Below are 13,438 nucleotides of genomic sequence, written 5' to 3'. Positions count from 1 at the left end.
CAATATGGCGTTTTTCCTGTTATAGGGCTTTAATGTGATATATTCCACGTAGATTTATATCAATGAGGCAGCATTCATGTTAACATATTGATAAGATAGATTAAATTAATATTGGCTATCGGTAAACAGCCATGCTAAACCTCATGGCCTTGTGTACTTGGGTGTGTGCGCGTGCAATTGTGTTACCGGTGCACCATGTTGAGCTCCTTGTGTATGTGTGTGTGTGTGTGCGTGTGTGCATGCGTGCGTGCGTGTGTGTATGTGGTGTGTGCGCGTGTGCGTGTGTGTGGTGTGTGCGCGTGTGCGTGTACGTGTGTGTGGTGTGTGCGCGTGTGTGTGTGTGTGTGCGTTACCTGTGCACCATGTTGAGCCCCTCCAGGTAGGCAATGGCCTTGTGTAGATGCGCGTGTGTGTGTGTGTGTGGTGTGTGTGCGCGTGTGCGTGTACGTGTGTGTGTGTGTTACCTGTGCACCATGTTGAGCCCCTCCAGGTAGGCCATGGCCTTGTGCAGATGCGTGTGTGTGTGTGCCTTTTGTGCGTGTGTGTGTGTGGTGTGTGCGCGTGTGCGTGTACGTGTGTGTGTGTTACCTGTGCACCATGTTGAGCCCCTCCAGGTAGGCCATGGCCTTGCACACCTGGACGCAGTACAGGCTGAGGGTGGCTGGGGTGAGGCTGCGCTGATGCTGCACCAGGTAGGAGCCCAGCTGTGACCCCGCCCCACCGAGGAAAACACCACACACAAATAGAAACATAACTTATATTCTCATTCAATATTGCAGTGGTATCAACGTGGGTTATTCAGATGTTATGGGTAGAGACCCGGGCCTTGATTTTGATTGGCTCAAAGCCGCTTGTTCAACACTATAAACACACACCTGTGACCGCATAATAGAGCATAGAAACTCGACCTGAGCCCGTCGGGATCCAACGGTACCCGAAGGGAGCCGACGGGCGGGGTCGGGTATGGACAAATAATTAGAAATGCGGCGGTCGGGGTCGGGTCGGGCTCGGTTACTTCTCTGTCGAACGCGGGCCGGGCTCGGACCGAAAAATGCGCCCCGTTCCGCACTCTACCGCATAACAAATCATTGCTACTGTTAATGCCCCAAAGTACGCTGGTCTGTGCTTCTTGGCAACTGTTTTGCCGTCTTGAAGAACTATACTGCCTGCCAGAAGATTTATCGCTCGTATTCGTAATCGTTTTCGATGAATGACCGCATTTTATTCTGCTGTGTGTTTATTTGGGGCAATCTTACCAGGTTGCCTATGGCAACAGTTTCCTTAACTGTTTAATAAAAGCAATAAGGCACTTGTAGAGGCCTTGAATTACAGTGCTTTTAGTACCACTAGGGGTCGTAGCTAGGTAATAGGCGCAGCGTCTTGTCTGGCACACGACCTCTCTGGCTTATTGCTGAAGTATTTCAAGTTCACCCTGTGAAGAAAATGCTCTTCTGTACGACGCGTGCGCGAAGAAAAGCTAACAACAGCATAAGCGACATGCCCCCACACCCAAGCATATATAATCCCCATGCAAAAACATACATAGAAACACACACAGGCAAACCCACGCATGAAATGCATCCTTTTCTGACTACGATGTCACAAGACCTGCGCGCTACCGAACGACAGGCGAGGCTATTGGACGGGGTGCGGTCGCCCCGTAGCCCCCCCGTTGCCATGGAGACACAGCAGGACCCACCTCCCCGTGCTCGTACAGCTCCATGACGATCCAGACGGGGTCCCACTCGATCACCCCCACCAGACGCACGATGTGCTGGTGGTTCAGGGTCTTCATCAGCACTGAGAGAGAGAGAGAGAGAGAGAGAGAGAGAGAGAGAGAGAGAGAGAGAGAGAGAGAGAGAGAGAGAGAGAGAGAGATCATTGTAGTGTAGATAGAATGCCTTTTGATCATATTCACAGACCGGGCTAAAAACAACCTTTTACTGAAATAATAACCACACTACAAATAATACAAATAAGAGTTCTACTAAGAGTTCTAATAATACAGTACCAATAAGAATACTGATAAGAATATTATGTTGAGTACTCATTACTTATTATTATTAATTACTAACACACAACGCATTTCAACAAATAAAAAGATAAAACAATTGAACGGTGCTTTCCACTGCAGTGGAAAGGTACGTGCGTCAGTGCTTGGGCCCAGGGCCGGCGCTGGACGTTTCGGAGCCCTAGGCGACTCGAAATCAACTTGCGCCCTGGACAGGTCTTGCGAGCGGGGGGGGGGGGGGGGGTGCTACGCTGACGGTTTCGGGCCGCCCTGACAATTGCTCACGCGCCCCCTCGCTTCTCCGTTCGCGTCGTATATTTTAATTGATATATTTTTTAATTAAGGGCGCCACCAGAGGGCGCCCCCAACGCATTTGTCGCCCTAGGCGCTCGCCTAGCTCGCCTATGCCGATCGCCGGCCCTGCTTGGGCCACAGATGCACGTACATACACACACACAGTACTCTACATGCTCACCCTTCTGTTAATAGAGCGGTAGGAACCCACACCCAGACAAATATAAATAAATACAGCTCAGCAAAGGGGAGGGGGGGGTTGTCAAAACTGTCTAACCACGTATTGCAGTCAGACAGACACATCGTCATCGCCGACCTCTCATTTTCGGTCGACTTCGTCAAGAGACACTTTCATTGAGGAGGGACCGGCAAGGTTTATTGTTGACGACGACCAGAAAGGGGGGGGCGGGTCACGGCGATGTCATGAATAGAGTTCATCCAGTGTCATGAGTGCTGGTTAAACATCAGTGATGCGTTGTTTGGTTGATTTATTTCCCAAACAGGGCCTGGTTGAATATTATGCAGCAGTCTGTCTGTGTTGTGATGAGGCATCCTATGACGTCTGTTGTGTGATGTCCACTTACCGGCTTCACTGAGGAACTTCTCTTTCACGTCAGCCGAGCAGTCCTTGCATGTTTTTACCGCCACTCGTATCCTCTCCCCTGTCTAAAGGCAAAATGTATTAACACGCACACACACACACACACACACACACACACACACACACAGACACAGACACAGACACAGACACAGACACAGACACAGACACAGACACAGACACAGACACAGACACACACACACACACACAGACAGACACAGACACAGACACAGACACAGACACAGACACAGACACAGACACAGACACACACACACACACACACACACACACACACACAGACACAGACACAGACACAGACACAGACACAGACACAGACACAGACACAGACACAGACACAGACACACACACACAGACACAGACACAGACACAGACACACACACACACACACACACACACACACACACACACACACACACACACACAGACACACACACACACACACACACACACACACACACACACACACACAGACACACATATACACACACGCACACACACACACACACAAACCCACGCAGATACACACAGACACAGACACACATACACACATATACGCACACACACATACACACAGACACAGACACACACACACAGACACACACACACGTGAGTCCAACCTATCTTGTGATCCATAACATCAAGATATATTTATGTTTATAGTTTGCAAAAATACTGTTGCAGTTAGGCCTATGGCGGTCATTTCTTGTTACGGCCCAACTGCTGTGGTTAACATTCTAATTGCTATATTCTGATTGCTTTATTCTTATTGCTACTGTCGAAATGGCAATGGATTCCATAACTTTCACAGTATCCTTAATGGATCTCAAACCACAGATAATGAATTCAATTGAGCTATAGTCGGAAGCAGGAAGTGAGAACTTACAGGGTCTTTATAAATCCCATCATGCACCTCTCCAAAGAAACCCTCGCCAAGTATTCGCCCAAGAACGATGTCATCTCTGTCCAGACTCTGTTTACGGTCTGACCACACACACATGCATGAACACACACACACACACACACACACACACACACACACACACACACACACACACACACACACACACACACACACACACACACACACACACACACACACACACACACACACACACACACACACAATTGTAATTGCAATAATTTAATATTTAAATTATTATTATTATTATTAATTATTGTGACCCAAAATAAATAACTAATGCTTCCCCCTTTTTTAATAGGGAAGTAGCTGTACAGTAGAGTCAAGTCATGTTTCAGCTGATAGCTCACCCCGAGACCTTGCTTCATCAGGAATCTCATCATAGATATCAGAACCTGGAGGGGAAAACACAACCATATGACAAAGCACATTTATTTATCCAACGGATTAACAGGCAATAGTGTCTCAATGGTGGAGAATTATTTGGGGATTTTTAGATTCAAAATAGTACTCTCTACCGCTCTTTTCTGCTCTTTCTCTTTACAACACTGGAACATTTGAAACATAAATCAACAGATCAGGGACACACGGTGCTTTATCCACCCACACTTCCTTGAACCAAGGGTCTTGAGGGATTACAATTATAGAGATGTTTTGTGCTTTTGCAGCGGGAGCGTTCCCTCGAACTGAAGTCAGACCTGGGCGTTGAACTCTAATAAACTTCAATCAGAAACACTTACCGACTCGATTGTCTGTACAAGGCCGAACTGGAGATTCACTGAGAGAAAGAGAGGGAGATTTGTTGGCTATAAATAGTCGTATTGATGTCAATTTACAAAGTACACAAAATGTGTGTACTTTAGCTAATTCTACTTTATATTCTTGTGTGTTGGTGTGACGGTCGTCAGGCGTTCGCACGTACAAGAAAGCAACGGTTAAGAACACACGCTCTTTCAGATCACACACCTCATCGTACAAAGCCACAGGTACAACTTGGCGCCACACATCTCAGACATCTACCACATCTACCACACACACACACACCGGTGCACACACACACAAACACGGGTGCAAGTGCACACTCACCCCTTAGGGATGTCAGGCAGTGCGAATGTTTCTCTTCCTGTTATGACCGTGAAAAGAAGAGTTATCACGAGCTGTCCTCATTGACCCGCGTAATAGTGTAATGGTGACAACATTGAACCGAAATTCAGCACGGACAAGGACACACCCTGAAAGATTGAACTAAGAATCCACAGTTGAAAAAGGACGACTTGATTGACTTTGTCCTCACAAGACAACACTATCGTCCTTCATAAAGAAACAACAATAAGTCGCTTTTGATAAAGGGTCGACTCGGCAGTAAACCGCAGATAATAAAATCCCCGTACAGAAGGGAGAGTGAGGTAGAGAGGAGTGGGTGGGGAACAGAGGAGTGAGTGAGGTGGGAGGTGTGGGTGGGGAACAGAGGAGTGAGTGAGGTGGGAGGTGTGGACCTTTGTTGGGCCTGACGATGAGGGAGTGTTCTGAGTTAGTCTGTAGGCGCCAGTAGCCGTCGATGATGTCGGCCATGTTTTCAGCCATGGCCATGGAAGAGATGTTGACTGACAGGGGCTGGAGGGGGAGGAGCAGAGAAGGTCTGTCTGTCTGTCTGTCTGTCTGCATGAAGGTCTTTCTTCATAAGAGCGTTCAAGGATGTGGTTATGGGGAAACTGCAACCATAACATCACCTAATTTAACCTCATTTGACTTATTCTATCCTAATCCTAATAATGTTTTATTTCTTTCTTATTGCTTATGTTTATTTATTTATTTATTTATTTATTTTTTCCACAATGTCTTGTTTTTTAAAAAATGTATGATGACTATATGCTCTGTAAGGTGACCTTGGGTGTCTTGAAAGGCGCCTCTAAATTAAATGTATTATTATTATTATTATTAATCTTATGTTAACCAACATAATATAACCTAGCCTAACCTAATCTGACCTCACTTAACTTGAACTAACCTCACCTAACCTAACTTGATCTTAAACGACCTAACCTTACTTTTACTAACCTAACTCAACCCTAACCTATTTTGACCTAACCTTACTTGACCCAACCTAACCCAACTTGACCTAACCTGCCCCCTACCGTTGCCCATCCTGCTCTAACACAGCCCCACCCACTACGGCTTGAGGATGACCCTCCTGGGACGGTCGTAGAGCCAGGTGAGGGGGGGGGGGCGGTACCTGGCCGGCACCCTCCATGTGGACGTTCAACATGGCGCGGCCGTCGCTCTCCTTGGAGCATTGGATGCTGCGGACCTGGCCGAAGCTGGCCAGCAGGACGGGCTGTGGAGAGGGGACAAACACACGCCGTGTTCCAGAGAGACAGGGGAGGAAAGCCCAGGCGTCGACAAGAGAGGTTGCTTGAAGCGTAATTGAGCCCACTGTTTCAGCAACAAATTCGAAAAACTATGATTTCAAATTAATTAATTTTTGGCGAAGAGTTATGGGCGGAAGGGGGCATTATATCTCCATGGTGATGGCCCACGCAAACTTTACATGTGGCAAACCTTACAGACGGGAGGTCGGAGCAGAGTAAAAAGTTCACAAAGCGGTTGGCGTGAAACTTGCAAAACCATACGATATGACACCTGTTAGTTCTCTATCACGCTGTTGTTTTTTTAGTGACAATCATAAAATAGCATCGCTTACTATGTTGAAGGTCATAGAAGACATACAGAGACGTTTAAAACAAGAGATAGACGATTTGGAGTCACTGGCACTTAAAATCGCTGGCACTTATTCCGTCATGGAAATGTAACTTTAGGTAAGCATTGGGCATTGTTTGAGTTGAACTCTATTAGTAGTATGTTGTTTTTGAACAAAAATGGAACAGGCAGAAATAGGTCTAACTTCCTCTATTTTAAAGCTATTTGCATGCATGAAAGTTGAATTCGAACGACATGAGTTGACCAAAGGGTTCAAAGAAAACGCATAAAACATGGAACAGTGACATTTCCTCTACAGTATGAGTTGTGTTGTTCCCATCGTCACAGCTCTGGTCACACAGTGTGTGACTCAATGCTTATGGGATTTAAGTGCAGCATCTGCGTTTTGCATCACTTGTTCATATACCTTTACTGGGGGAGTGATGGCTCACCAGTGAGCTAGCATTGTTAGCCCGCTTGCACTGGGAGAGTGATGGCTCACCAGTGAGCTAGCATTGTTAGCTCATTTATGCTGGGAAAGTGATGGCTCACCAGTGACTCCTTGTCTGCTCTTTGGCTGATGCCGTCTGGGCTGATCACCAGTTCAATTGAAAGACTCCAACCTTGCTGTAGATGCGCACGCGCGTGCGCGCACACACACACACACACACACACACACACACACACACACACACACACACACACACACACACACACACACACACACACACACACACACACACACACACACACACACACACACACACACACACAATGGTGTCATCAAAAATGGATATCTGTTAAAGGTGTGAGTATGATTAGCCATTACAAGCCGTTTTGAAAATCTGTAGCATACGTTGCTCATCTATCCGTCATACATCTAGGTGGACACACCCACTTGCGATGTCAGAAGGGCGGCTTGAAATGGCTAATCGCACTCACACCTGGTGGTATAATGTGTCACCTTTAACGCCAAATCACATTTTTTTCTCACTTGATACCAATATATTCTAAATAAGAAAACGTGAAAGAGCAAACAAAGATGTCCTCCTCATAGACACGTGCGGACTCACCACCAGCTGGCACGGGAAGCTCTCCTGGGTGAAGGAGTAGCACTGAGCCAGTGTGGTGAAGAAGCGTGCGATGCAGAGTTCCTCCGTCAGGGTGTAGTAGCCCTGGAAGGTCTGCTGGATCATCTTACGAAGCTGCTTGGGCTGGAGGACACGTACACACCCGTATGTAGGGGCAGATACGCACAAACACACACACGCACGCACGCACGCACACACGCACACACGCACACACAGAGGTTCACATAAACACAAACACACACACACACACACACACACACACACACACACACACAGGTCACATAACACAACACACACACACACACACACACACACACACACACACACACACACACACACACACACACACACACACACACACACACACACACACACAGAGGTTCACATAAACATAAAAACACACAAACAGAGGTGCACATAAGCACACACACACAAACACACACACACACACACAGGTGCACATAAACATAAAAAAACATACATATGCAAACACACACACACACGTATGCAAACACACATTTATACGTTTTTATAAGGTAAGGTATTTTAAACAGGGCCTGGTTCTCATAACAATCTGACTATGTGATGAGAGACATTCTCATTTATGGGAAGGCAGATACATTGTCAATAACGATATATGATAATACCCAAGTTATAATACTTATTAGCAACACAAATAGATAAATGGATTGTATATAAATTGTGGTTGAATGATAATATTATTATTATTATTATAATTATTATTATTATTATTATTATATACCTTCATGCTGACAATCAATTCTCTGGGGAAGAACACGTCCAGCCCAATGTCTTTCCTTGTTGAATGAAGTAGAGGTTATAAAAAAAACTGTGTACATCATATATATTCAACATAATGTAACATTGATTGCCTTGTAACAAAGTTGCTGTACACAGGCAATACACAGAGAATAATGAAATTTTGAATAAGGCACGTTATTGCATGTTAAGAAGATACACATATTAAGACCACATATTGCATATTAAGAACACACATTGCATGTTAAGAACACATATTGCATGTTAGGAAGATACACAATTGTGTACAGATACTTACTCTAAAAGTTCAATATTCGATTTCTTCTCAAGTGCGTTGAGGCTCAGGTCTTTGCAGAAGCGTCTGTGTACACACAGTGAAACAAGCCTAACATCATACGTGGTCTGTGGTATTTGTCTTGTTCATCTCGGTGTGGGCGACGTAGGGTGTCGGCAACGTGTGGTTGAACAGCACCCACCTTATTTCCAGGCAGCCTAGCTGCAGTGCCATGCCATCGCTGACTTTGGTGGCATAGTGATGCATGTAGTCGCTGCGCACCTGTGGGGAAAATAGGAACACCCACTCAAACATTTAAACCTTTTACATTCTCCAACTTTGATGCTTATTGTGATGCCGCGACGGTGACCGGCGCCAGGTGTGTCTAAGGCGGTTGCAGCCCTGTGATTGGTCGGACTAAATGTCTGTCTACCTAGCAACCTGGCTACCTGTGCGCACTAGCACTCACTGCGAATGACCGGAGTCTTCCGCAAGGCTATTGGCAGACCCAGTGCTAAAGCTTGCATTTTGGGGGAATGGCTTTAAGAGAGTGGATTTGGTAGAGTGGATTTGGGAGAGTGGCTTTGGGGGAGTGGCTTTGGGGGAGTGACTTTGGGGGCTACGGAGGGAGGTTGCTATGTGCTAGGTGGGAGGTGGGAGGTGGGTTGAGGGGCAGAACACAGCACAGAATTTTTAGTTTTGCTCTTGCCGCACAAATAGTTTTTGGGGGGTTTTGGTTCCTCTTGTGGTTTGGCTCCTTTTCGTCTTGTGAGGTGTTTATTCCCACATCCCCACAGAGCACACTTCCCACTCATCCATACGCTACCCTCACCTCTGATTATACAGATGGCTTGTTATATTCATGTATCATTTGAATAAATATATTATTATACACCTTTGATTATCATGTGTGGACTCTCAGCTTTGTTGCAATCACAACAACATAGTTTTCTTGCTAATGAAACAGAGCCTTTATTATAAAGATAATCTATATCATATATGTACACACACACACACACACACACACACCCACACACACACACACACACACACACACACACACACACACACACACACACACACACACACACACACACACACACACACACACACACACACACACACACACAAACACACCTGCTGGTAAAGGTAGAGCATTGATGATCTGTCTTCCTTGAATTTCTCAAGGAAGTCTTGAGGGATGTATCTTATTCTCAAATCGTATCTGTAGAGAAAGCGATCAAAAAGTTACACACAATTCAGAGACCGTTTGACCTGATATGGCCCACAACCACAAAACAAAAACCGAAACCAAATCAATCAAATCAACGGGGTCCAATTCACAACCCTTACAAAATCCACCCAACACAAACAATGACGACAACACAGATCGACTCTGACCTCCACTCGGCTTCCAGGTGCTGCCGCTCGTAGCTGTGCATGAGCTCGGGGATGCTGAGGCCCGGGTGCAGCCAGTGCTCCGCGGCGGACTTGAGGTGGCGGAGCAGCAGCCCGTAGCACAGCGGGTACCTGATGTCCGGCCCCACGCAGCCGCTGTTCAGCACCGCGCTGATGATGGACTGTGACGGTGGGGACACGGCCCGTGGGCCAGGGGGGAGTCGAAGTTAGTGTGAGGCACTTTTCTTTTTCTTTTTGCATTTATACACACCTGCCAGACGAGTTGTAAACCGGAGATTAATTTATAGAGCTATATAGTTTATGTTTATCGTTAATCTATGGTTTATTTGAGGGCCACAGAACTGACCATGCTCGAGTCCGGTGACGTTAGCAAACACTATAGAAAGCTGTAGAGTTGAAGTGGAACTGATGAAGAATTATACCTAAATTCAACCATTTGTAAAGCAATACACATGTTTACTATTAGTGTCTAAGTTACCCTCCAGACTGTCTGTAGCGTAAGAGCTGAAGACAACCCAATGAAACAATAAAGTGTGGCAATGTCTTATGTTCCGAGTTATTTTTAACTTCACATCCTCCAACCTACCACCTGTAGGACTTGTTCGCCATAGTATTCGTACCGTAGATTGAAGAACCGTATTGTTGTAGTACTACCGTAAAACCCAGAATCAACGCAACTATACAGTAATGAAGGCTAATGAAAACGTTGTTTTCCCACGTCCAACATGAGAAACAATGTGGCAGTTTCAGTAACAACAATGTCTCCCCATAATTTCAAGAGTAATTACTAAAAAAATGACCAAAAAGAAACCTTACCACCAACTCAATAACTAATATTCTAATGTCCTTAGGCTCCTAAAATAGGGGTCGTCATTGGGATGGGAAACTTTAAACTTAGAATAATCGTCTCCATAGACGCCACACTTAAGATTGTTTACCCTGATGGTCCACCCCTCTTCGCAGCGCACCAGCTTGAAGTTGGATCCCAGGTTGGACCCTTGGCCGAAGAAGCACACTTTGACGATCTTGGGGGTTAAGGGGGCCAGGCCTCCGTCCCTGTGTGGGGGGGCACTGCCGACTGGGGAGCCTTCCAGGGAGTTGGACCGGCTGGTGGCCGAGGAGGTGCTCTTCCAGGATAGGGTGCCCGAGTCTCCTGACATGGTGGATAGCACACACACAGGCGCATACACACATACACACGCACTCTCCAACTCTCTCTCTCTCTCTTTCTCTCACTTTCTTGCTATTTCGGTGTCTTTATCACACCCACCCACCCGTGTGCAGGTGCACCCACACACATACCCTACATTCGCACACATCGGAGAAATACACACAATTGCCGCACGATCCCAGCCATGAACTATAGACGTACAGACACACACGCATAAGCACACACACACACCCACACACACACACACACACACTCAAACACACCCACACACACACACACACACACACACACACACACACACACACACACACACACACACACACACACACACACACACACACACACACACACACACACACACACACACACACAAACACACACTTTAAGCAGACACCCCACTCATAAATGGCTACGGGTTTCGAGAATATAAAGAGAGAAGGTCTCATTGTATCGGTGAGTTTGTGATTAAGCAAGAAGTTCCTCGTCATTCACCAAGCATACTCGTAGAACTCACCTCCTCTACTCTCGTCTCGGCAGGACAGCACATCGAAAAAGGCCGTAGCTTTAACCTCTCTATCCGTCGTTGCTTCTTTTCCGGGTTGGGTTTCTGGTAAGGTTTAGGTTCTGCTTCCAGAAAGTACTTTTCTTTGCGTTGCTGTTTCTGCCGCCGCTGTCACCTTTTGAGGAAGAGTCATGCCAACGAGTGAAAGAGGAAGCAACGCACGGGTGCGAATGAGGAAGTCGAGAGCGGAGAGGCTTACAGAAAGAAACCGACGGGACTGATGAAAGGGGCCTGGTCAGGCAGGCCACCGCCCCCACCGCCCCCCCCCCGTCCCCCGTCATCACCCCATCACCAATCGCACCCACCAATCGTTCAGGCCTCTATACACATCAAAATAAAGTTTCTGAACATTGAAACTATTGTCCATGGCTGAATACTTGTAGGGCCCACAACTCTGAAAGTTCTCTTTAAGCCGAGAAGGTGCCTGATTGCTATGCATGAATGTAAATTAATATTATTAATCTACGAATCAATTATAATGAATTGATAACGTGCCCTCAAGGCTGATATCATACCCTCGCCAAATCGATATAGATATAATATATCTAATGTTAATATATATATATTAACATCCTGCTGTGTAATGAGTCTTCAGGCAACTGGGTAACGCATGCTTCAGTTGCAACATACATTTCTAAGGAGCACAGTTTATAAGATATGACAAGGGATCCGAACTCTTTCAATCGATTTAAGATCCATAAAGTAAGGTTTATTATAAGAAATGTCTCGTGCACATATTCGCTTAGATACGTACACTAGCTGTCTGGTTTCCTGGGGTCGGAATAGATATGCTAGACGCACATCAAACCCTAACCACAAATGGGTCTGCTGTCCCAAAACACGTAGGTTTGCACGCTGCTGTTCTTGAAAAATGTCACATGCATGCACATGTAACACACGTCTTATTAATAGTTCCTAGGTGTGTTTTTGCTTCCTTGGCTTGCTGTGGCAGTTTTTTCTGCCCCACGCACCTAGACAGCTTTACTAGGCTCCAACAACGACCAGGTAACTGGGATATGATATTGATGCTATTTATTAGCAGGGGCGGTTCTAGGTTCTGACTTTTGGGGGGGCTCAGCCCCCGGGGTATATGAACTATATAAAGGGCTGTATATAAATGACCTGGTGGAGAGCCTAAAGTAATTCTGGTGGGGGATAAATCTATCTATTTAAGGCCCCGTCCACACAAAGCCGAAACTGGCGAAACCGTTCCGGTTTCGATCCATCCGGTTTCGGAGTATCTCCGTAAAGACGGAGTCAAGCGAAACGGGGTAGATCTGTAGAAACGCTGTAGTACACATGCCAGGCCCATAAGGGGCGCTGCTTCTGCTACAGAAATCCAGAAGAAAATTAAATAATAAGAAGAAACGAGCATGCGCATAAAGGCTGCCCCCCCCAACCACTTACAACACAAACAAACAGTCAGTCAACAGTCTCAATAAATAATGGCTTAGCAACCCAACAAGGGACATGATCTGCTGCAGAACGATTACAAACCTGTAGTCCGCCATCATCTTTGTTGTTGTGAGTTCTGAGACTCCGCAGGCTTAACGGTAATTGGCTAGAGGGTCGAGGGGTGGGGCGATGACGTCATGGTTTAC

General features: G+C 46.2%; 1 protein-coding gene across 1 annotated transcript in view; it reads right to left on the bottom strand.

The window, feature by feature from the left end:
- The window catches only part of LOC130381135 (protein-tyrosine kinase 2-beta-like), a 20,066-nt gene extending 8,042 nt beyond the window's left edge, over positions 1-12,024 (bottom strand). The window contains exons 1-18 of the mRNA XM_056588584.1: positions 11,790-12,024; positions 11,043-11,464; positions 10,087-10,265; positions 9,823-9,910; positions 8,888-8,967; positions 8,710-8,772; positions 8,395-8,449; positions 7,614-7,754; positions 7,093-7,167; positions 6,077-6,178; positions 5,340-5,457; positions 4,930-4,966; positions 4,584-4,621; positions 4,194-4,238; positions 3,808-3,905; positions 2,890-2,971; positions 1,700-1,800; positions 589-704 (exon numbers count right to left, since the gene is read on the bottom strand). Coding sequence (XP_056444559.1) covers positions 589-704; positions 1,700-1,800; positions 2,890-2,971; positions 3,808-3,905; positions 4,194-4,238; positions 4,584-4,621; positions 4,930-4,966; positions 5,340-5,457; positions 6,077-6,178; positions 7,093-7,167; positions 7,614-7,754; positions 8,395-8,449; positions 8,710-8,772; positions 8,888-8,967; positions 9,823-9,910; positions 10,087-10,265; positions 11,043-11,264 — 1,640 coding nt within the window. The 5' untranslated portion in view covers positions 11,265-11,464; positions 11,790-12,024. The remainder of the gene's footprint in view (positions 1-588; positions 705-1,699; positions 1,801-2,889; positions 2,972-3,807; positions 3,906-4,193; positions 4,239-4,583; positions 4,622-4,929; positions 4,967-5,339; positions 5,458-6,076; positions 6,179-7,092; positions 7,168-7,613; positions 7,755-8,394; positions 8,450-8,709; positions 8,773-8,887; positions 8,968-9,822; positions 9,911-10,086; positions 10,266-11,042; positions 11,465-11,789) is intronic.
- Between the last annotated feature and the right edge of the window lie 1,414 nt (positions 12,025-13,438).

Source organism: Gadus chalcogrammus, chromosome 4 (genome assembly GCF_026213295.1).
Source record: "Gadus chalcogrammus isolate NIFS_2021 chromosome 4, NIFS_Gcha_1.0, whole genome shotgun sequence".
Lineage (NCBI taxonomy): Eukaryota > Metazoa > Chordata > Actinopteri > Gadiformes > Gadidae > Gadus > Gadus chalcogrammus.
The sequence above is the reverse complement of the archived record's forward strand: the minus strand, read 5'-3'. Positions and strand labels throughout refer to the sequence as shown.